Source organism: Polypterus senegalus, chromosome 5, assembly GCF_016835505.1.
Source record: "Polypterus senegalus isolate Bchr_013 chromosome 5, ASM1683550v1, whole genome shotgun sequence".
NCBI lineage: Eukaryota > Metazoa > Chordata > Cladistia > Polypteriformes > Polypteridae > Polypterus > Polypterus senegalus.
Genome location: NC_053158.1, coordinates 187,242,955 through 187,268,402, shown reverse-complemented (window position 1 = coordinate 187,268,402; position 25,448 = coordinate 187,242,955). Strand labels below are relative to the sequence as shown.

The 25,448-nt window shown below is 38.8% G+C and overlaps 1 protein-coding gene across 1 annotated transcript in view; it reads right to left on the bottom strand.

Annotated features, from left to right (window-relative positions):
* The window catches only part of LOC120529925 (deleted in malignant brain tumors 1 protein-like), a 104,339-nt gene that overhangs the window by 71,444 nt on the left and 7,447 nt on the right, over nucleotides 1-25,448 (bottom strand). The window contains exons 4-12 of the mRNA XM_039754133.1: nucleotides 23,751-24,017; nucleotides 20,538-20,690; nucleotides 15,211-15,534; nucleotides 14,278-14,592; nucleotides 7,659-7,970; nucleotides 7,169-7,483; nucleotides 6,701-7,015; nucleotides 3,672-3,986; nucleotides 479-535 (exon numbers count right to left, since the gene is read on the bottom strand). Of these exons, the coding sequence (XP_039610067.1) occupies nucleotides 479-535; nucleotides 3,672-3,986; nucleotides 6,701-7,015; nucleotides 7,169-7,483; nucleotides 7,659-7,970; nucleotides 14,278-14,592; nucleotides 15,211-15,534; nucleotides 20,538-20,690; nucleotides 23,751-24,017 (2,373 nt within the window). The remainder of the gene's footprint in view (nucleotides 1-478; nucleotides 536-3,671; nucleotides 3,987-6,700; nucleotides 7,016-7,168; nucleotides 7,484-7,658; nucleotides 7,971-14,277; nucleotides 14,593-15,210; nucleotides 15,535-20,537; nucleotides 20,691-23,750; nucleotides 24,018-25,448) is intronic.

The following is a 25,448-nucleotide window of genomic DNA, read 5'->3' as shown; positions in this document are numbered from 1 at the left end:
GAAGAAGGCAACGCTCGGGAGTGAGGAGGAAAGACGGCCCAAGAAGGACCACTGAGAGGCCCAGAAATTCAAGGGTGCTTGGTGCTGGAGCACTGTGTGTGTGCGGGACTTGTGTTTAGGGACACTTGTGTAAATAAACGTGTGTGTTTTAGAAATGCTGGTGTCCGTCTAGTTCTGTCCAGGCTGTCTTCTCACAATACATACATACAAATTTAGACTTTTGTTTGATTTTGTTTTTCCTTGTCTTCTTAGAGAGTCAAGGCTGGGGGGCTGTCAAGAGGTAGGGCCTGTTAAAGCCCAGTGCGGCACTTCCTGTGTGATTTTGGGCTATACAAAAATAAACTGTATTGTATTGTATTTATTTATTTATTTAGTTTTGGTATTAAGCCACGAGTGAACCAGCAACTAATCTCCAAGTGGCTATAAAATAATACCGACCTACTAACTTGATACATTTATTGATGTAACGAGGACTTACCAGAGCACTCTTCTGTTACTGGAGCAGCTGTCATTGAAACCATTTTTTTAGTACTGCCTATGAAAGCAGAAAGCAGAAATGTTAGACAGCAAAGGGCACAAATGTGCACATGCACACATTGTATTCATTCCATAAATTCTATAATTGATGTTACTCAGGAATATTTTAACACCTATTCATCTTCAAGTTTAACCTCTGTCCATTTCAGGATAACAGGGTTAGAGCCTGTTCTAGTGGTTTCGGAAGTAAGGCAGGATTCAATCCTGAATGGGGGTCCAGCCTATCGCAGACGCCTGACAGCATGGTCACATGACATCATCAGCGCTACCCTATAAAGGATCATATTATGTACAATTTTGGTATCTGTGTTTGAATAAATGTAAAAGTCTTAAAATTCAATTCTCTGTATTTTCTTTCTCAGTTTACTGACTTAGTTTGTGTCTTAAGGTTTTTGATTCTTGTCTCACATCTCTGGCTGTACGTCTTTATGGCAGTATTTTATGGTTTTGATCGTGGCGCATTCTCCATTTTGTTTCTATTTCATGTTCTGAACCCAAATTAAATATACACTGTGCTTCAGCAGAACAGGAGGAGATCTATTTTATAAGAAAAGCAGACATGGTACATTTTTCATGTAAAATATTACTCTTTACCAAAACATATGTTGTGTAATTATTTCAATGCATAATAACAATATTCTAGAACTTCAGTTAAATGCCAATGTAGCTGGAAACTGAAGAATCAAACAACACTTTGAATGGTATTTATCATCAACTGACACTATTTAAAAAGCAAAGGAAGAGAAAGAATTCTTGCTTTTACGTGTAGAAGATTTTTTTTCTTTGAGAAAAGGGACAAATTGAGTTTTAAACCATTTGAGATGAAAACTAATATCTGGTATACAGGTTAATGTGATTTAGTAATGCATAATATCATATTTTACAATGCAGGAAAGCTTTCTATGCCAGTCCTTTGCTCAGGCATATTTACAACTTACCAGATCAAGATAAGATTTCTGTATGCAGGTAGTTCAGGCTAAAATTCCAAAGCAGGAATTGACTGTCTAGGCCAGCTAGCCTGAGAGATACAGGTTGTTATGGCATTAAGACTGGTGTAAAAGGGAGAGCTAGGCACATCATCCCCCTCGAGGAGGAAAAGCATGAGCTGTTGTGGGGCTGAGTCTATCTGAGCTGAATCACTGACCACCAGAGCCACCTACCCCCACTCTGCAACAGGTCTGTCAAGAGCCATTAGAGCTGAATAAATAAGGCCTGCAAAATGATGCAGTTGCTTTCTGTCTCTGCCATTTTCCATCCTGAGAAGAGGCCATCTCTGCTGCCCATGCTGGATCAAGGGCCATGCCATATCAAATCAAACAAGAGATTAATCTAAACATAGAGAAACACCTGGAAACCCTATGTATGAGGAATTGATTAGTATTCAGGTTGCACAGCTATTATTGTCACACTCAAAGTTTTAATTTGCTTACCCACCGCAGGACACACACAAACACCAAGCACACACTATGGCCAATTTAGAATCGCCAATCCACCTAACCTGCATGTCTTTGAAGAAGCAAACCCAGGTCTCCTAACTGCGAGGCAGCAGCGCTACCACTGCACCACCGTGCCGCCCTTGTGCAGAATTGGAATCTTAATTTATTCTATTGTATGAATAACTCTGTAACTTTTCTCCAACCTGTTCTTGTACTCCAGCTAGTTACCTGGGCTTATAGACATTAAAGAAAAAGGGGCATTTTGAACTACAGTTCATGCAGGTTCACGCTGTAGAACATCTGCATGATCATACCTTATCTGACAGAGTATACAGCACAACCTCTGTTCTGTTCTCTTGTCACATCTGGACTACTGAAACTCACTTCTGGCATGAGCACCCGCATGTGCAATCAAGCCTCTACAGATGGTCCAGAATGCATCTGTCCATCTTGTATTTAACTAGCCGATATGGGCTAATGTCCCTCTTCTCTTCAGGTCGATACATTGGCTCCCTGTAGAAGAATGCATCAATTTCACATCCCTGATGCTTACCTACAGAGTAGTCAATGGGTCAGCAATTGAGCATATGGAAACACTGGTGAAGTGCTAAGCTCCTTCTCACCCACCAGCAGGTCTGCCAGTGAACAGTGTCTGGTGATGGTGCCTCTCTGCTATCAAGCCACTGATAAGACAATTAATGATGTCTGTAAGCAATATAACTGATAAATGTTTGCTAACTAAGTGTCACCAGTCATGACCTAATTCTTGTTTATTTGAAGTAAACAGGTTGACTTTGATTGATGGAATGGCAATAGTGGGGAGGTGATTTCCAAGCGACAAAAAACTGGAGACTGCTTTAGTATAGTATATACTAAATATAGTACTGTATAATATTAACAATAAGAGCAGCGCACTACTGAAAATGGCAAATATAGGAGGCAGTGGGGATCAAACCAGTGGTCCCTTGCTTACAAGTCAGCAAATCTTACCACTACGCCACAGAAGCTGTATTTTTCTTGACCTTTTGTGAAAGTGTTTATTTGATCATTGGACTTCAGGCTTCACACATTCTATAGGTTATGCCTACATTTTTTTAACATTTATTACTAATATATGAAAAAGTTTCTGTTTTAACAATGTGTTTACACAGATTATAGTAGAAACTGAACACACATGAAATGCATGTGCTCCGAATAACGATCTATTATTTCCACTCTAAAACTCCAGCAGTTCACTCACTCCCAGATAATCAAACAAGGCATGAGCTGGGAGAACTTAGTGAACGTTCTGCGATGGTGGGGGATGGAATAGCCGGTTGCTTGCTGCTTGTCTTAATCAGCACACGTACAGGACAAAAGATGCTAGCGGAGAGGTGCGAACGGATTTAAGGTGGGCTGGATTTAAGTTTTCTCGTAGGCTCTGGTAATTCTAGTTTTAACTGGAATTCAGAACTTAAAGTTCTAGATCAGCATTAATGCTGTTAAGGACCTCCTTTTATTAAATTTAAATATTGTGGCTTATTTTCTTCCAAAATAAGAAAGCACGAGCCACAAAAGAAGTCCAAAGTAAAAAAAGCAGTGAGACAAATGACAGGATAGAACATGCAAACTTCCCACAAACAGTAACCAAATCTTGAATTCAAACCCAGGAACTGTTGAACAGTAGCCTTAAATGATATGATTTAAGAGCATGCTCACCTGAACACTTTATGACTGCTTCCTCACCATCCTGGCAGTTATTTTCTCCCCATGGTGAGGAGGGGCACTCCCACAGGACTGACTCATATCCATGACATGTCACACCATCTAGCCATTTTACTCTCCTGCCTTTTCCATCATATTTATCCTCCTCCAGAAAGCCACTGTCACCACAACCCAGCTGGTTACAAATAACACTGATAGTGGTGGAATCAATTCCATTGGTGCAAACATCTCCCCATGTTCCATTAAAAAAGACTTCCAACTTTCCAGCACAGTCATACTGTTCACTGACTAAGCGGAGGTTCTTAAACTCTGCAAAAATGATTAAGAAACAAAAAAAAAAAAATAAAAAAAACAAATATCATGTATGCTTCTCATTCAAAGTTGAATTTTAAATTCTGGACAAAAATGCATATAAAACACAAAGATCACATTTTAGACTTTTAGACCGTAATTTGCACATATACTTTAAGAAACTAATTAACAAACAAAAGGGAAAATTAATTAATTTGAGCTGCCTTGCATCTAGTGCTTCCAGAATTGGTTAATGCTGGTTCGTCAACTGAATTAAGTTTGTTCATCATGTGATTGTTGAATTACTGGAAACACTTTAGTTTAGGTACTGTGCAAAAATGCACCTATTACTCATTTAATATTATGAATGGGGGAGATATCACCGGAGGCAGGAGGAGAGAAGGAAGGTAAAGAGAGTGGAACTGAGGGTAGGAATTTTGAATGTTGGCAGTATGACTGGTAAGGGGAGAGAGTTAGCAGATATGATGGAGAGAAGGAAGGCTGATATATTGTGTGTGAAAGAGACTAAATGGAAGGGGAGTAAGGCCAGGTGGATCGGAGGTGGATTCAAATTGTTCTATCATGGTGTGGATAGGAGGAGAAATGGGGTCGGGGTTATTCTGAAGGAACAGTATGTCAGGAGTGTTTTAGAGGTGAAAAAAGTGCATATGCCCCACAACTTGGGTATACTTTGGATGAGAAATAAGATTTCTTGAGTGAGTTGGATGAAGTGATGAACAGTGTACCCAAGGGACAGAAAGTGGTGATTGGAACAGATTTCAATGGACATGTTGGTGAAAGGAACAGAGGAGACAAGGAGGTGATGGGTCGGTATGGTGTCAAGGAGAGGAATGAAGAAGGTCAGATGATATGGATTTTGCTAAAAGGATGGACATGGCTGTAGTGAATACGTATTTTAAGAAGATGGAGGAACATAGGGTGACGTACAAGAGTGGAGGAAGATGCAGTAGATTACATCCTATTCAGAAAAGTCAGTCTGAAGGAGATTGAAGACTGCAAAGTGGTGGCAGGGGAAAGTGTATTTAAAGCCGCAAAGGATGGTGGTCTGTAGGATGACGTTGGAGATTAAGAAGTTGAAAAGAGTGAGGGCAGAACCAAGAATCAAATGGTGGAAGTTGAAAAAGGAATACTGGAAGGTTGAGTTTAGGGTTGGAGGGCAACAGGCACTGGATGGCAGTGAAGAGTTACCAGACGTTTGAGCAACTACAGCAGATGTAGTAAGGGTGACAGCAAGAAGGGTACTTGGCATGACATCTGGACAGAGGAAGGAGGAAAAGGAAACCTGGTGGTGAAATGAGGAAATACAGGAGAGTATCCAGAGGAAGAGGATGGTGAAGAAGAAAGTGGGATAGTCAGAGAGATGCAGAAAATAGACAAGAGTACAAGAATATAAGGCGCAAGGTGAAGAGAGAGGTGGTGAAGACTAAAGAAAAGGCGTATGATGAGTTGTATGAGAGGTTGGACACTAAGGAGGGAGATAAGCTAGATTGGCTAGACAGAGGGACTGAGCTGGGAAAGATGTGCAGCAGGTAAGGGTGATAAAGGATAAAGATGAAAACGTACAAACAAACGAGGAGAGTGTGTTGAGCAGATGGAAATAGTACTTTGAGAGGCTGATGAATGAAGAGAATGAGAGAGAGAGAAGGTTGGATGATGTGGAGATTGTGAATCAGGAAGTGCAACGGATTGGCAGGGAGGAAGTAAGGACAGCTATGAAGAGGATGAAAAATGGAAAGGCCGTTGGTCCAGATGACATACTTGTGGAAGCATGGAGGTGTTTAGGAGAGATGGCAGTGGAGTTTGTAACCAGATTGTTTGATGGAATCTTGGAAAGTGAGAGGATGCCTGAGGAGTGGAGAAGTGTACTGGTGCCGATATTTAAGAATAAGGGGGATGTGCAAGACTGCAGTAACCACAGGGGGATAAAATTGATGAGCCACAGCATGAAGTTATGGGAAAGAGTAGTGGAAGCTCGGTTAAGAAGTGAGGTGATGATTAGTGAGCAGCGGTATGGTTTCATGCCAAGAAAGAGCAAATGCGATGTTTGCTCTGAGGATGTTGATGGAGAAGTAAGAGAAGTATAGAGAGTATAGAGAAGGCCAGAAGGAGCTCCATTGCGTCTTTGTGGACCTCGAGAAAGCATATGACAGGGTGCCTCGAGAGGAGCTGTGGTATTGTATGAGGAAGTCAGAATTGGCAGAGAAGTACATATGAGTTGTACAGGATATGTATGAGGGAAGTGTGACAGTAGTGAGATCTGCGGAAGGAGTGACGGATGCATTCAAGGTGGAGGAGGGATTACATAAAGGATTGGCTCTGAGCCCTTTCTTCTTTGTAATGGTGATGGACAGGTTGATAGATGAGATTAGACAGGAGTCCCCATTGACTAGGATGTTTGGTGAAGACATTGTGATCTGTAGCGATAGTAGGGTGCAGGTTGAGAAGACCCTGGAGAGGTGGAGATATGCTCTAGAGAGGAAAGGAATGAAGGTCAGTAGGAACAAAACAGAATATATATGTTTGAATGAGAGGGAGGTCAATGGAATGGTTAGGATGCAGGGAGTGGAGCTGGCGAAGGTGGATGTGGTTAAATACTTGGGATCAACAGTACAGAGTAATGGGGATTGTGGAAGAGAGGTGAAAAAGAGAATGCAGGCAGGGTGGACTGGGTGGAGAAGATGATAAGCCTTGAAGAGGCACAAAAACATTACCTGAGCACACAACTCCAGCATCTCGTCTGTGAAGACATTTGCTTTCTCCCCAGTCAGCAGATGGACAGTCCCAAAGGGTGAAGTCATAATTGTGGCAATTTACATCATCCAGCCACACCGGTCCAGAGCCTTCCCCAAATTCAGCTAAGACAGTGGCACGAACTGCAGTTCCGCATCCCAGCTGTCTGCACACAATTTGTGCATCGACCAGGTCCCATGACTTATCACAGACCGTTCCCCAGATGGCCCTATGGTATACTTCTACTCTCCCTGCACACTGGCTGCTCAGACCTGCCAGACGGACTCTGTGGTGCTCTAAGAGATGCAGCAGAAAGGAAAAGAACATTATAAAGGTTATAGGAACTTAGAATATTTAGCTTTTCGGCATGTGACTGACACTGACAACTTCTTCACTGCAAGTATAAATCAGTGTCTAAAAGAGCAAGTGTCTGACAAACAAGGACCCACCTGAACAAAGCACTCCAATACTGCCACTAATATTCACACTTTCAGACATAATCGAATGAGAGCAGTCCTGTAGAGACGATTCATTTCCTGCACAATTGATGTCAGTAAGTAGGACCCTGCCTCTTTCAGACATGTATCTTGAGGATTTTTGTGCTTCTATTGCATGTCCACAGTTTAGCTGAGTGCAGACCACACTAGCATCTTCTAAATCCCAGTCAGAATCCAAAAACTTGACCCAGGTACCATTAAGCATCACTTGTACCACACCATCACAATGACTTCCTCCATCTGTTAGTTGCAGGTGCCATTCAGCATCTAGGATCAGTAAAAAATAAATCAGACATGTATTTTTCCTAAATTCTTTGAAATGAAGTCAAGGATATCCTCTGTAGAGTAATATGGCGTGTAACTTGCCACCTTTACACCTAGCAGTGCTGAAATTCTGTTTAGCACCAATGTCACGTTGTATGCAGGAAATAAACAATCATACCTGAGCAGATAATACTGGCATCACAACTGTGATCACAAGATGCTTTATCCCAGGACACTTTGCACTTTCTCAAGTCTGACTCACTTCCATTACAAAGAAAACTTCTTTTCCAGACTGGACCTGTTCCTCTTCCAAAATGTGCTCCTGACGGAATCGAAACAGCTGTTCCGCAGTGAAGGTGTCTACAGATTACATGAGCCGTGTGCAGGTCCAAGTGTTTGTCACAGAGGGTACCCCAAATGTTTCCATATAAGACTTCTACTCTTCCAGAACATCTTGAAGCCCCGTCTACCAAACGTGGGCCTCCTCTACCTGCGTAATATGAATACAAAATATATAAAAAAAGAAGCACCTGCTATTTTGGCATGGCATGAATCCAAAAGTGATTTTAAAATTGGACTGGTGAATATGTCTATCCATTATATGATCATGCTTTATAATTTAAAAAATAAATGTCACACTTGAGTAAAGAAAGAAAAAAATATAAGGACATGCACACTCAGGTTACTCATTGTTTCTTTTTTTCCATCAGTCATTTTAATCACTCTCTATCTTTTATGTTATAGAAAATAAAATTCAAAATTCTCTGTTAGTCCAAGCAAATTGAAGAATGTGAAACTAGCGGGATTCAAATTTGCTGACGATGCCCGTTTTTCTTGCCGTTTAATATCAATCAGTACATTAAAGCATATGAGCTTATGGACTATCTTTAAGAGTTTTGTATATATTTCTTTTGGCTTTTTGAAATATTCAAATTATTAGATCAATATGTTTTTATTTCCTTCATGTCAATGCCAGATTAAGAGTTCCATCGGCCCAAGGATGTTGAAACTCAAAAGGGCCCCTCTCATCTGACTACCTGTGAATTTCCCCTTGGGATTAATAAAGTATCTATCTATGTATCTATCGTACCTACCCACCAGTCACACACTGTGACCACCAGAGCATCAAAGTGCCGCGATACCAACAACAACAACATTTATTTATATAGCACATTTTGATACAAAAAAACTTTACATAATGAAGAATAGAAAAATAAAAGACACTGTAAGAAAATAAAATAAGTCGACATTAATTAATACCAGACCCAACTGAACAACAAATAGTTCCAAGTTCAATTAAACAGTATGTTATTAACAAGAGCAGCAGTTTCAGGCTTTAATCCACCAAACAATCATCAAATAGCACACCAATATCTTCTATTTCCTACCTGACCTTCTCCTCAAGAATCATCTAACTGTCTCCCAACTCTGGCTCCTTGATGCAATGAGATGGCTCCCTTTTATCTTGAAACCTGGAGTGCTTCTGGGATTGAGACGTTAACCTGCAGAAGCACTGCCTGTGTCACATAGAAGCCGCATGGAATCCGCAAGCTCCTCTTCTATGGCACCAGAGCACCCAAGTACCAGTAAAGGGTTTGCCACTCCTGACTCCAACTCCCAGACAACCCTGCAGGTGTCTGAATTGGCAACCAGTCAGATGAATGCTGCCACCTCTCATACCAGGGGATAAATTGTCCATAAAATGACATTTGTCCATGTCATTACTTGTTCCTGATACCAAATGGGTCTCTGCTTGGCCAGGCTTTGATTCTGCTCCAATGGTCCTTCTATTATGTCGACCTGGCCAGGTAAGCAATGGCCCTCTACTCCCCTCAGGATGGCAGACCATCTTCTATGGTACTTATAACACATATACATTATGAACATCTTCTGTGTTAATGAGATACAGGGATTCAGATTGAAAGAAAAACGTATATCAAGTCATCGTCACCTTTTTTTTGTTCATTTGTGTATTACAATGAATGTAACAAACTAATTGAGTGCAACAACACATCTGTTTGAAATCAACTTTCTTCCGATAATGCAAATCAATCATCAATTAAACACTGTCTTGTTCCAATTATTGGCTAAAAGATAGCATTTAACACATACTTGAACTTAAAAACAATACATTTGGGTTTGGTGTTGTTAGGTGCATCTTATCTCCTGCAGTGATCTGATTGTCTTCCAAATTGTTGCTCATATCAGTGATGGTGTTTCCCGACTGCACACTGATGTTAAAGCTGCTGGAAGCAGCAATACAAGCAGTTCCCTGACTATCTACAAGGTCAGGTTCATTAGTCTCAACTGCAGTATACAGTCATATGAAAATGTTTGGGAACCTTTCTCAGCCTGCATAATAATTGACTCTACTTTCAACAAAAAAGATAACAGTGGTATGTCTTTCATTTCCTAGGAACATCTGAGTACTCGGTGTTATTCGAACAAAGATTTTTAGTGAAGAAGTAATTAGTTGTATGAAATTAAATCAAATGTGAAAAACTGGCTGTGCAAAAATGTGGGTCCCCTTGTAATTTTGCTGATTTGAATGCCTGTCACTGCTTAATGCTGATTATTTGCAACACCAAATTGGCTGGATTAGCTCGTTAAGCCTTGAACTTCATAGACAGGGGTGTCCAATCATGAGGTATTTAAGGTGGTCAATTGCAAGTTGTGCTTCCTTCCCTTTGACTCTCCTCTGAAGAGTGACAGACAGCATGGAATCCTCAAAGCAACTCTCAAAAGATCTGAAAACAAAGATTGTTCAGTCTTGTGGTTTAGGGGAAGGCTACAAAAAGCTATCTCAGAGGTTTAAAATGTCAGTTTCAACTGTAAGGAATGGAATCAGGAAATAAAAGGCCACAGGCACAGTTGCTGTTAAACCCAGCAGGTCTGGCAGGCCAAGAAAAATACAGGAGTGGCATATGTGCAGGATTGTGAGAATGGTTACAGACAACTCACAGATCACCTCCAAAGACCTGCAAGAACATCTCGCTGCAGATGGTGTATCTGTACATCGTTCTACAATTCAGCGCAATTTGCACAAAGAACATCTGTATGGCAGGGTAATGAGAAAGAAGCCCTTTCTGCACTCACGCCACAAACAGAGTCACTTGTATGCAAATGCTCATTTAGATAAGCCAGATTCATTTTGGAACAAAGTGCTTTGGACTGATGAGACAAAAATTGAGTTATTTGGTCATAACAAAAAGTGCTTTGCATGGCAGAAGAAGAACACCACATTACAAGAAAAACACCAGCTACCTACCTACTACCTACCTACAAATTTGGTGGCGGTTCCATCATGCTGTGTGACTGTGTTGCTAGTTCAGGGACTGGGACCCTTGTTAAAAATTGAGGGTCGGATGAATTAAACTCAATATCAACAAATTCGTCAAGATAATGTTCAAGCATCAGTCACAAAGTTGAAGTTACGCAGGGGTTGGATTTCCAACAAGACAATGACCCAAAACACAGTTCGAAATCTACAAAGGCATTCATGCAGAGGGAGAAGTACAATGTTCTGGAATGGCCATCAGAGTCCCCTGACTTGAATATCATCCAAAATCTATGGGATGATTCGAAGCAGGCTGTCCATGCTCGGCAGCCAAAGTTGCTACTTTGAAAGCTCAGCCAATGATAAACAAAAATCCAAAAAATTAAGAGGGGTTCCCACACTTTTTCATATGACAACAACAACAACAACATTTATTTATATAGCACATTTTCATACAAAAAAATGTAGCTCAAAATGCTTTACAAAATGAAGAATAGAAAAATAGAAGACACAATAACAAATAAAAATAAGTCAACATTAATTAACATAGAATAAGTAAGGTCCGATGGCCAGGGTGGACAGAAAAAACAAAAAAAAAAAAAAACTCCAGAGGCTGGAGAAAAAAAATAAAATTAATAAAAAAATATGACTGCAAATGACTGTTCAAATTGTCATTTTGGTTTAATTAATTTTTTAAGCTGCAAATTTCAGACATAGTTTGCAGTAAAACAGCATAGTTTGTGTAGTTTCATTTCTGCTGCACCACTTGTTCCTCATTTTGTATAACATGTCATGTGGACTTTTTCTTTTTTTGTAGCATGTGTCATGCATGCACATCTTAATTTTTGCCTACTGGGCTCATCTGAGGTAAGCATTATCACTCCAGGACATGAGAGGGAGCCGTCGTAGATAGTAACATTTCCCTTTTTATACAATGATATAGTTTAAAACCTGCCTTGTTAAGTTTGCCGACTTAATATTTTCATAACATGCTTAATAAATGAACAACAAATGCTGCAACAAAAACTTAACAGAAAGAGAATCAAGTCTGGCTGCATACGTACAGAGCCAGACTCCTCTGAAGCTGCTTTTGCCTGCAGGACAGTAGCATCGTCTTACAGAAATAATTACAGCATATTTAACACAAAGGTATTTTTAGATAATAAATTGTGCCCTGAAGATAGGCATGGTTGACAGCAGTTTACGACACAGATACTTGCATTATCAGATAAGACGAGACTTGGGAAGGTTTGTTCTACATTCATCAAGACTGGGAAGACTGAAGATGACCTCACAATTTAATATCAAATTTAATTGAATATCAATTTCAAATTAGTATCAATATCAGCTCTTATCTTAAATTTATTGTGAATATTACTGTAAGACAAGGCTAGGTTCCTGTGGCTTTAGAAGCCATAGTTGATTTTTATATTTTTATTGAGTTTTATAGCAACATTTGCTGAGCAGGTCTTGTTGCTGTGTTTAGTGAAAATATTATGTCATCATACTTAACAAGGCTAGTTTCAACTTTAATATTGTGTGATGTAAATATTATAGTATAATTGTGATATTGTACTTTTGGATATTGGCTGATTAAATGTGCAGCAATATAGTTCTGAGGAGATTTGTGCGATGGTACAATTATAGTGAGAAGCCAAGCAAAATGAGCCCTTTTAATGGCTAACTAAAAAGATTACAATATGCAAGCTTTCAAGGCAACTCAGGCCCCTTCTTCAGGCAAGCTGTAATATATTGTGTTATTTAAGTTGTACACTCATTAATATATGATATTAGTTGTTTTTTTTAGTGAAATGTTGCCATATTTATTTATTTATGCTCAGCATCCATATCTGTCCTTATATCTGCATGTTGCCCTGTGCCAAGATTCAGTACTGTGGCTGGAGCAGCAGCCAGACCTGCCTTAAAAATTAAGAAATACTCAGATAACATAATTTGGATCAGATCTTAACTATTGATGTACTGATGGAAGGATGCTGAAACTGAACAACATTTTAAGTGAACAGCACAGTGAACAAAATAAGTTTTGCAGTGACCTCATAATAAATTAGTGAGCACAATGCAGAAATCTATGAAACAGAGCAAAAATAACGTGTGCAGAATGTGATTAGTATTAGACAGGAATTAGAATATCAAATGGTGCCTGCCCTGTAAAATGGAAGAGCATTAAGTTTAAGATCAGGGAAAAACAAGCATAAACCTCTATTTAAAATACCAAAACCTGCAAATCCTTAGTCATTAGAGAAACAAGAAGAATCAGATGTTTTGATAGATTGGTTTAACTGATTTCATATGTTCTGAAGATAATACTCAGGGTGCTGCTCAGAAAATTACAGAAATGAAAGACATAGATATAAATCATTTAAAAAGTATTAAGAAAAAGGTTTAGTTTGTAAACAAAATAATGGATGGTATCAGGATTTTTACGAGAGAAGTTTAAAGTTTAATAAGATGCTGCTCAAACAATTTAAAACAATTGGGACCAGAGCACAGCTGAAGTCCAGATAGACAGAAGAAACATTTCTAGATGAAAGATAAATCAGAGAACAAGGCAAAAATAGTTAGTGCAGAAGAGAAAGGAATCATGACTTGTGAAAACCAAATAAGGCACAAAACATCATTTTAACTGTTAATGTTGAACTAAGAAATTATAATTTTTGAATCAATCGTGGATATCAGATTAGTAGTAAATGTAGAATGTGAGCTAAAGAAGAATAACATATGTGTACAGGGTCATGTAAGTAGTGACTACAAAGACTGATGAATGTAAAATAAAAAAAAAGAAGAATCCAACTAAAAACAATAAAAAACAAAACAAAATAATAAAGGGCTGCACGGTGGCACAAAGGTAGCGCTGCTGCCTCACAGTTAGGAGACTCAGGTTCACTTCTTGGGTCCTCCCTGTGTGGAGTTTGCATGTTCTCCCTGTGTCTGCGTGGGTTTCCTCTCACAGTCCAAAGACATGCAGGTTAGGTGCATTGGCGATCCTAAATTGTCCCTAATGTGTGCTTTTTGTGTGTGTGTGCGCTGCAGTGGGCTGGCACCCTGCCCAGGGTTTATTTCCTGCCTTAGGCCCGGTGTTGGCTTGGATTGGCTCCAGCAGACCCCCGTGACCCTGTGTTAGGATATAGCGGGTTGGATGATGGATGGATGGATGGACAAAATAATAAAAATGAAACCAATCTGTAGATGTTAATAAGACTAACAAACACACCTTAGAAGTGGCAAAACAATAACACAAACATAATGTACAAATATGACTGCTGTAGATCAAATACGTGTTTGTGCACAGTCTAGTAAATAAAGCTTGATAAAAAAAAAATCAGATGAAGGGCAGAATAGGAGCATTGAGCAAAGAATGAAAATGTCTTGAAATGTCTTCACCCTACCTTTTAAAAGAATACTAGTAATAAAACAAGTTGATTGAATGAATACTGCTTCAGTGGTCACTAAAAAATAGATGTTGCATATGTTTACACATGATATTTTATATTCTACATACCTGAACAGATAATTGACATGTCACTGCTGTCACTGCAGTTTTCAGCCAGGGGTTGTGATTGAGGGCAGTCAAACAAAATGGACTCATTGCCCATGCATTCAAACTGTCGATTCCAAGCAGGTCCAGTCCCTTTCCCATAAAGAGCCCCTACAGCAGTTGCCACTGCCACCCCACACTGAAGCTCATGACAGACAACATTGGCATCCTTGATGTCCCAGCTGGAGTCGCAAATTGTCCCCCAGGTCTCTCCAAACTGCACCTCTACACGGCCGGAACAGGGGTCCTCACTGCTGACCAATCTTGGCTGTAAGTGAGCTACAAATTGAATGATAATTGATTTTACTATTTTCTACAGTTTAGCATTTTGCAAGGTACTAAATGTTTCTGACGCTAGAACAATATGTGCGTTTCAAGGAAAGACGATCTCATTCCAATGTCACCAGTTTCTGTTAAAGGAAAGTTTTAAAAGCAAAACTCAGCTGAGATTTAAAGACCCCCAAAAGTAACACTGTAATTTTATTCACACTGCCCTGAATTACTGGATTGTAGTAGTAACTTTACATACACTGGACTTATGAAACTTTGAATAAATGTATTTTGTGACAAATTAAAATGTAAAATATTTTTGAGTTCTGCCATCATTTAAAGTAACAGTTTAAAATAACAATTTAAATTAATATAATGATACTATACTATAAAAAGAAACTTTCTATCATATTTCCATTACACAGTGTTGAGGGACACTCTTATATTTCCATTGCATGATTAGGATATTTGCAATCGATGGATAGATAGATCTTTATTTGTCTCCAGGTGTAAATTTTCTTATATAATATTTATTATTTGTAATATATTTTACTTATGTAAAATATTCTTAATACACCTAATAATGCATATACTTAATGCACAGTTAAAAATTATTTTAAATCTTACCAGAACACACCATTCCTGCAAAATTACTCTGAATGTCCTCAAAAAATTCAGCACTAGGGTAAAGTTTGGAAGAACACTGCCAGATAAATGATTCATTTCCCACACAATGAACTGGGATAGTCCAAAGACCAGCAGTCGTTTCTCCAAAGTAAGCCTCTCTTTTGACTGAGACAGCTGATCCACAACCAAGCTGCCTGCACAAAACGTCCGCCAATGGACTGTTAATTAATTCATCAGGAAATGTACTTTTCCCACTGTTAGCTGTAATTTGCATTCTGCCAGCACAGGGACTTCCTCCATTCTCAAGTGATATATTGACAGCACCTTAAAACAGAAGTAAGTTTTTTTGGTTTTATTATAAACATATATACATTTGTTTATACATAGTAATAACTGTAATAAAAAAATCATGTCAAGTAAGCAAAAGCCTGTCAAAGCACAATAAAAAAGAAAAAAATACCATAAATGTTGTTTTACATTAATTTGATATATAAATGCTTATAATGCAAATATTCAGATAAACCTGAAATAAATTAGAACCAATCTTATCTTCTTGACTGTTCACAACAAGCTTTCTGTTGATTGTAACATACTGTATTTAAGAAATTTTGATGGGGCTACTCCTTCAACCCAGAATTCTAGAATCAAGAGGCATTAGCAATAAGCACTGCACTCACATTGTGACTAGTAATTCATTGTCTGCTTATTTTTAAATCTTTTCATAAAACTGGTAACCTTCTACAGTTACACAAACTTATTCAAACCAATCAGTCAATTTACACATTGGAAGAACATACAAACTCTATACAGTTTCTAACATGTCTAACAATCAAAAATGAGTCCCTGTGCCGCTGCCTTACCAGGCTGATACAGCCATACAAAGCAAAGTTTTTAAAATCAAATATGTACGTATAACGTGATTTTGGTTAACTGTATAAATTGCATGCTACGTGCCTGCTTAAGCTCTCACTGCTCGTAGAAGACAAAAGCACATACTTTCAAAGTTTTATTGGCAGTATACAGGAAATATTTTGCAAAATAACACCATTTTCCATCCATTATCCAATCTTATTGTTTTGCCACTTCTAAGGTGTCTTTGTTAGTCTTATTAACATCTACAGTTGGGTTTAATTTTTATTATTTATTCCATCCATCCATCCATCATCCAACCCGCTATATCCTAACTACAGGGCCACAGGGGTCTGCTGGAGTCAATCCCAGCTAACACAGGGCGCAAGGCAGGAAACAAACCCCAGGCAAGGCACCAGCCCACCACAGTAACACCATTTTATTTTATTTTATTTTTTTATTCTTTTTTTTATTGGTCAGAAAAAGCTTCTGCTGCCCTCCCCAAATTTTAAAATGATTTAACGGTAATAGCTACAACAACAACATTTATTTATAAAGCACATTTTCATACAATTGATGTAGCTCAAAGTGCTTTACAGGATGAAGAAAGAAAAAATATGAAAATAAAATTAGGCAATACTAAATAACAAAGAATAAAGTGAGGTCCTGTGGTGGACTGGCGCCCTGCCCGGGGTTTGTTTCCTGCCTTGCGCCCTGTGTTGGCTGGGATTGGCTCCAGCAGACCCCCGTGACCCTGTGTTAGGATATAGTGGGTTGGATGATGGATGGATGGATGGAATAAATAATAAAAATTAAACCCAACTGTAGATATTAATAAGACTAACAAAGACACCTTAGAAGTGGCAAAACAATAAGACAAACATAATGTACAAATATGACTGCTGTAGATCAAATACGTGTAGACGTGCACAGTCTAGTAAATAAAGCTTGATAAAAAAAAATCAAATGAAGGGCAGAATAGGAGCATTGAGCAAAGGATGAAAATGTCTTGAAATGTCTTCAACCTACTTTTGAAAAGAATACTAGTAATAAAACAAGTTGATTGAATGAATACTGCTTTCAATGGTCACTAAAAAATAGATGTTGCATATGTTTACACATGATATTTTATATTCTACATACCTGAACAGATAATTGACATGTCACTGCTGTCACTGCAGTTTTCAGCCAGGGGTTGTGATTGAGGGCAGTCAAACAAAATGGACTCATTGCCCATGCATTCAAACTGTCGATTCCAAGCAGGTCCAGTCCCTTTCCCATAAAGAGCCTCTACAGCAGTTGCCTGACTGACTGACTGACTGACTAAAATAAGGTCCGATGGCCAGGGGGAGAATAAAAACAAACAAAAAACTCCAGATGGCTGGAGAAAGAAGAAAAAAAAATCCGCAGGGGTTCCGAGGCCACAAGACCACCCAGCACTAGGCATTCTACCTAACATGAATGATCTCAATAAGTCCTCATGGGTTTTGATCTTTGCACTTTGATCCAGACACTAAGAAACTGAACAATTTTTCTTAAGCTCTTTTAGTCTAAATTGGATGCTTAGGTAATACTATATATTAATAATAGCAGTTAATTTTGAACATAATTTTATTGCAACTACCAAGCTAGTAAGTTAGTGATAAATGGGGCTGATGTTGCAAATGAATGCTATTCAGAACACGAGCTGAGCATGTTAGCTAAAGAATAAAAGAAAAGAAAAAACATTTACAGGTAGTGTTATCATAAACTGGAGAGGGCATTCATGTAATATAACTGTTGCTTGTTTTCTCATTTTCATTCTAAACACTGGACAGTATTTGAAACAATTCATGCTCACTTAATCTAACTGGCAAATCCCTCATGATTTTACTTATCCAGCTACTTAACAGGATCTTCTAGTCAGTATATTTATGAGCACCACTTCTTTAATGTTTGTTCAAAGTCACAGTTGGTTTTGCTGACACTCTGGCACCACTGAGTCAGCAGACTGACCTCTTATCTGTAACCTGTCTTGTCGTTGTTGGTAATGCCTATAATGGTGATATCATCAGCACATTTAATAATGAAGTTGGAGTTTTGGCCACAGAGTCAGAGGTGAACAAGGAGTAGAGAAGGGGACTCAGCACACTACTCTGTGGCATGCTTGTGCTGAGACGTAGTGTGGATGACGTGATGCTGTCAGTCTGCAGATGTTCACGTCAGAAAGAAAATGGCAGAAAGTGAATAAAATAAATTTGTATTTTCAAGTCTAATGGGAATGAGGGTGACAGAAATGTAACAAAGTGCATTTTTTTATTTCCAAATGCACTCATGTAAAATGGGGAAGTACCGTGGCGAAACAATATTCTAAATGCATTACAACCCACCTCTACTAACAGAGACCAGGAATAAGTAAATAAAGAATTTTCTAACTTCATTTTTACTTTGGATGGAATGTGTCAATTTTAGTATCTTTATTTCATTATTTATAGATAGGGGAATTAAAAAAAAAGCAAGTGTTATTTCACTTAGTTTCCAACTCTACTTCCCTCATGTACAGTATATAACCATAAAGATATACTTTGTATTATAGAATTGTAATCAATAATTTTAATCAATACATGATATAATTTTACAATTTAATACTAGTGTATACTTATATGAAGTTATAACAATGAATTGTTACACATAGGGATAATAATTGAATGTACCTACAGGGTTAACTAAATGTTGCTTCAAGCCTAGGCTTTTGCTTCATTTTAGAATTTTTTTTATTTTATTTATAGGGCACTTTACATCAGCAGTAAATCTCAAAGTGCTACATAAAAAGTTTAAACAAAGGCAAAGCAAGATAAAAACAGAGATAAAAGAACAATAATTATAGCATTCTTGTTAATAAGCTTTCCTAAATGTAAAAGTCTTTAGCTGTTTTTAAAACAGCCCACAATCTGCTGTGTTCTCTTTTGCTCTCTGGTAGGGAATTCCAGAGCCGTGGAGCAGCGGCGGCAAAAGCTCAGTCACCCATTGTATGAAGTTTGGTCACATGGGGGCGAAGGCGGTGGGTATTTGCAAAAAGGAGGTTTCTTGCAGTGGACTGTAGTATAAGGAGTTTCTTAAGGTATTGTGGAGCATTTCCATTAATACACAGGTGAGTAAACAGTTTATATTTAATATGGAGGTGAATAGGGAGCCAATGAAGGGACCGAAGGATTGGTGAAATGTGTTCATATTTCCGCTCCCTCATCAGGATTCTTGCAGCACTATTTTGAATTTGTTGGAGCTTTTGAAGGCTCTTGCTGGGGATTCCGATGAGGCGTGAATTACAATAATCCAGTTTCGATGAGACAAAGGCATGAACCAGCTTTTCAACATCACAGATGGAGAGGTAGGGACGGAGTTTGGCTGTGTTTCGAAGATAAAAGAGTGTAATTTTACAAAGGTGATGGACATTTGTATCAAATGACAGATGGGAGTCTAACTTGACACCCAGATTTGTAACAGAAGGGGAGAGGGTAATGGTATGGCGAGAAAAGGAAATACAATTTACAGATGAACAAAGTTGATGGGGGGTGCCAATTAAAATAGCTTCAGTTTTAGTGCTGTTCAGCTTAAGGAAGTTCTTGGACATCCAGGCCTCAATCTCATTCAAGCAGGAGGAAAGAGTTGATGGAGGTGTAAAAGAAGTCGAATCCAGTCTCACATAAATCTGCGTATCATTACAATAGCAATGGAATGAAACTGCATGCTTGCGGATGATGTGACCTGGGGTAGCATATAGATATTAAAAAAGGGTCGGCCCAAGGACTGATCCTTGTGGAACCAGGTGACAGTGTGGGAATGAGATTTAGCATCCCCCAAGGTCACATACTCAACCCTATTTGTAAGATAGAGCTCGAACAACTCCAAAGCAATGCCAGAATGTCCAATTATATAGTGAAGATGATAAAGGAGAACATTATGATCTACCGTATCTAGGGATGGGAATCGAAGACCGGTTCTTGTTGAGAACCGGTTCCCACTGTTTCAATTCCTTGGAATTGTTTGCCATTTTTGCAAACGATTCCCCTATCGATTCCAGTCGCCTCGAATGACATCACCACGTTGCGTAGCATCATTTACCCAGCAGGAAACATGGCACCTCTAAGCGGCACAAACGCTCAAAAGTTTGGTTATACTTTCCGAGAAAGGATGACAACAGGGCAACTTGCAATACCTGCAAAGTAGATATTTCATCAAAGGGAGGAAACACTACGAATATGCAAAAGCATTTCCTCACAAAATACACGATAACCTTAAATGAATGTCATGTTTTTGATCCGCTCTGGACTAGTGAATCTCAACCCAGTTGCAGCGGTAACGTTTGCACGTCCTCTCCCGTTAATATGGCAGGTAACTAATCAACTAACATTGCATATTATGTTAGCGCGATTTGCCTTATTGCAAAACCTGCTATTACTGTGCATTGCATTTAGATGACCATGACGAGAGAGACAGACAGAGTCTGGCTGGCTCAGATGCTGGCAGTTCTCGCTGCAGTCTACTGGTAGCTTCTCCTTTCACAGAGTGTGTGCAGGCATCCTCCACCCCATCTGAGAGGGTGTTCTCCACAGCTGGAGAGACCATAAGTCCAGAAAAATCACGTATCCTTCCTGAAAAAGCAGATACAGTATGCTTATATTTCTGCAAAAGAATTGTTAATTCTCCATAGTTGATGGTTGCAGAATTGCACAGTGCACAGTTCCATTGGACTTGAGGTGATTGTATTTGTCGCTGGCTGATGTAGTTTTATTTTTGAGTGCTCAGCTCATATATACTTTTAAATAGGAGAGTGTAAATGTTACTGGACATTCTTGTGTAATTGCCACAGAATAATTTATGTTATACTTTGTTATTGCTACAGAAGAATATTTATTTTATTATTATTTTACATTTACAAATTTTTTTCTGGGGACCCCATGGCACCCCATTGAGGAGCCGTAGGCTGTGTATCTCTTAAGATCTCACTGTTGGGTTTGTAAGGTCATGCTACTCCTAAATTTCTATCTTGTTCAAAGATAAGATATAAAACAAAGTTCTAAGCTAATTGACCTGTGTGTTCTCCTTTTTTAAAAATAAGAATCGATAGGAGAATCGATAAAGAATCGAATTGTTAAACAGAATCAAAAATGGAATCGGAATCGTGAAAATCTTATCAATTCCCATCCCTAACCGTATCAAATGCAGCTGTGACATCCAGAAGGATAAGGAGTGATGAAGAGCCCTGGTCAGTGGCTATCAGGAGGTCATTGGTGACTCTGAGCAGGGCTGTCTCTGTACTGTGAGAAGTTCGGAAACCACATTGAAATTTTTCAAACAGATTGAATTTTTTGAGGTGATCCAGAAGCTGATGAGCCAAGATATTTGCTAAGATTAAAATGAAGTATTTGAGTAACAAACAACCTTCTATAAAGCAGAAATAAACTAATGGCAAAGCCCAAACACCCCTCCTATGAAGCGGTGCTAAAATCAATAGAAGGGACCAAAGATTATGCCTATTTACAAGGCAATATTCAAATTAATGGCAGAGTCAAAAGGAGTCAGAAAGTACTGGTGGCATTCACTGACTAGATGGAGCTCTACACATTATGGATATTAAGAGTCAAATGACGTGATGTATTAGATGAGGTAATGTAACAGAAAAATATAAAGACAGATAAATTGTTTTATTGATTGCTCATTCCATGGACTGAGACATTTGTGCATACCTGTGTACAAATAAAGAATTGTTCTGCCTTTTCATCTGGTCTCCGTGAATGGCTTCTTTGAAAACAGAGGAAAGTTTTTCTACTATGGTATATAATTGTATACAAAATTGTACATATACACATGTTGCATTCTATGTATACTTTCTTGTGCTTGTTGGTGTTGTATTATTGTTAGCTTTTCCAAGGAAATGCAAGTAAGTATTTCATTGTACTACCATACAGTATGTACGCTGTGCACTATGCACACATGACAATGAACATGACTTTAATTATTTAAAACATTGATAATTTGCTCAACAAGCATTGAAAGTACTACATGAGTAAAGCTGAAAACTCAAATCATCTATATATATAATTCACTAAGGCAAGACAACCATGGAAAGCACACTGGAAGGGGCGTGGATTCACTAAGCCGCGGACAAGTGAGACACCTATGGCGCACGCAGGAAGGAGCCACGCCCACCAACTCCAAGACCATTGGATACGACGACAACTCACAGAGCCACGCCCTCCAACTTGGACGCGATGACACAGAAAAACCGGCGTCATTTATATTCGTCTGTCGTAGAGGTCACATGCAGCTCAGACCCTCGTTGACTGTTCATAGAGGCATGTTTCTCGCGGAGGTGAATCGCCATATGCAGCGTGTAAAACGGTTTGCGAGGGGTATCCCATGGGATCCTTAAAACATTCCTTTACAACTGAAATTAAAACACAATGAGCAGTCTTTAAAAAAATGAGTTTTCGGTTACGACGCACGACCGCATGCACCATAGCAAACTGTTTTACACGCTACATACAGCAATTCACATCCGCGACAAACATGCGTCTTCTTAGATGCTCCTGCACTTTGTACACACCCCCCTCCCACCTTGCTACTACCGTGGTCGGGTGTCTTGGTGGATTATATATAGAAACGCAGCCAAAACCGCACAGAGCAATGAAAAGTCTACGTGAGTCACAGGTGCATCTGGACTGTACAAAGACGACAACGACTCCAGTGACGAATTGGAGGTGGGCACATGAGCAGGCAGTGCATACTGAACGAGAAATCATCAAACTAGCATGACGGAGGGAGTGGAATGGACGTCTTTCTCCTCTCCTCCCGTTCCACCCTCCGCGCCTGAGCACCGCATGGACGATTGTGTGTTGGTTCGTTCTGTGCATTGTTACAATGTTGCTTTTTTTGCTGATTTATTGCATTACCGATTTATCAAATGTTAATTTTCTCCCTGTGCTTAAAAATTATTTAAAAACCGGCCTGATTATGCGTATGGGTACGCCGCGGGTTGGCTAGTAATAAATGATATAAAATACACATTTAAATAAGTAAAAGCAATTATCATTATACAGTATATACCAACTTTAGTTCTGCATTTAGAGGCATAGAGAAATACCAAACAACACAATATCTATACTTATTGTAGTGCATTGTGGTAAACATCTGTTTTGTTTAATGAAACCTAAATATGCATTTTCAGTATGTCAGTGAACCGCTTTTGTTAATACATCTCTGTACAAGTACTAATTACAAGCAGGCAGCTTTCACAAAAACTACCAATCTTAAGAATTTTATCCAGTTAACTAATTTAAATACAGTACCAGGCTGGCTCATTTCAGTATCACGCTAACATTATGACTACTCTTTCATTGAGTCAACCTATTCCAATACTGGGTCAGATGATCAGCAGCCCATCAGCAACCAACACTAGACACACCATATACACCTACACTCATTCATTTCAGGCTAGTCAGCCTAAAGGGAACATATTTTGTATGTTGGAAGAAACTGGAGAATGCAGAAAGGTCAAAAGAAAAATGTGCTACCTTTAGCTAGACAATGCCTAGACTGAGATTTAAACCTAGGATTATAGAGTCTTAATATTTAACATGAACATTTATTGAGGATTCAAATAATTCTGTTCAAAACATTATTAGAAGAATAATGTACCTAGTTTAACATACCTTTACATATAATTGTGGCTGCCATACTGTGATCACATTCATGTTGGCCCCAGGGATTAGAAGGACATTCCCATAAGAAGGTTTCATTCCCTGAGCAGTGGACATTATCCAGCCAGATGGGAGCATCACCAGAGGGTATACGCATTTGAGGAACAGTTTCTGCTTCTCCACACCCCGTTTGCTTACACACAAGTTGTACTTCTTCTATTCTCCAGTTAGTTGAACAAACTGTTCCCCATTGACCTTTGTAATAGACATCTACTCTTCCTGCACAAGCAATATTAAGGGTAGTAATTTGTAATTTTTTTTCATCTGTCAAACAGACAACAATTGGACCAAAAGAGCAGTTAATTTTCATCCACGTGAGTTTAAACACATGGTAAACAATTTCTTCATGAGTTAAACATTTGTTTTGTTATGTTTACTAATACAAGTTTTTTAAATCTTTTAATTGATGCATTTCATCACATCACTTAACTTGACTTTCAGGACACTCATCCTATTCTAGTGAGGGAAGTGAAAGCAATATCCTAAATTGGACAGAACAGACCATTCTATTCTTTTAAACTATTACCAGCTCCTTCTGAGGAATTTGTGCACAATCCCAAGATATAATCAATAATTGTATCAAGGAGGTGCCCTCTTGGAAACTTCTCAGTAGACATTTTAACTGCAGTATAAATAGAAACCCTGTGCAGGAACCTCATTTCAGTCACTTGTGCTCAGGGTTTCTCCTAAAATGGATTATTTACCACACTACACCCTCAGAACTTTGTGGTGTCTAGGGAATCTATTCCCGGACGGGTTTATCCATTCCCGGGAATTCGGGAATCCCGTATGTCATTCCCGGGATGACATAGTGCACGGGCATCTCACATGTGAACAGTTTTAGAACGACCGACACTTATTTTCAATAAAAACTACTGTAGTATGTTGACAAAAATAAAAGACTAACATTTATCTAAAAGGAGTTCATGCTGTCATATAAGTACATGTATCTAGTTCAGGGGTGTCCAATGCGTCGATCGCGATCGACTGGTAGGTCGTGTGGCATTCAAATTTTTTTTTTTAAACGTTAGTCTATCATATATCCCCCCCTATGGCATTTGCCACTTGATTGACATACAGGCCAGTCTGAGATCTCTTCTCTTCTAAGACACCGGTAATCCCGCACGCACGATCAAACGCGCGAGCTACTGCAAAACTCCGGCTGTGATCTAATTAGCCTTCAAATTTATATCGACTAAAGAAGGAATTAAAAAAAAAATGTTTGGGGAGGTTATGGGCTTTATGTGGAATTAGAAGAGGATTTTTTTCTCCCACAATGTCACAATCGAAGTGCGTTTGTCTGATCTGTTAATCTATCTTTGCTATTCTAAAGAAGGAAAATGTGGAAATGCACTTTTGAACTGTTCATAAAAAATACGAAACTGACGTCCTTCTGAAAAGCGATCTGAGAAAGAAAAAAGAGAGGGAACTAAAATCGCAGTTAATCGGACAGCCGTTATTTTTCACTCGGCTGAATTCAAAAGCTCCTTGACTGCATTACTCGGCTCTACTTATTTATGCGAGTCAGCCTTTTCTCACATGAAGATTATTAAGTCCAAATACTGTAGTGACCATAAATGTATTGAATTGTGCCATAAAGGTTATTCAGTTATGCAAGGTACAACAACATATATTTTATGTATAAAGTGT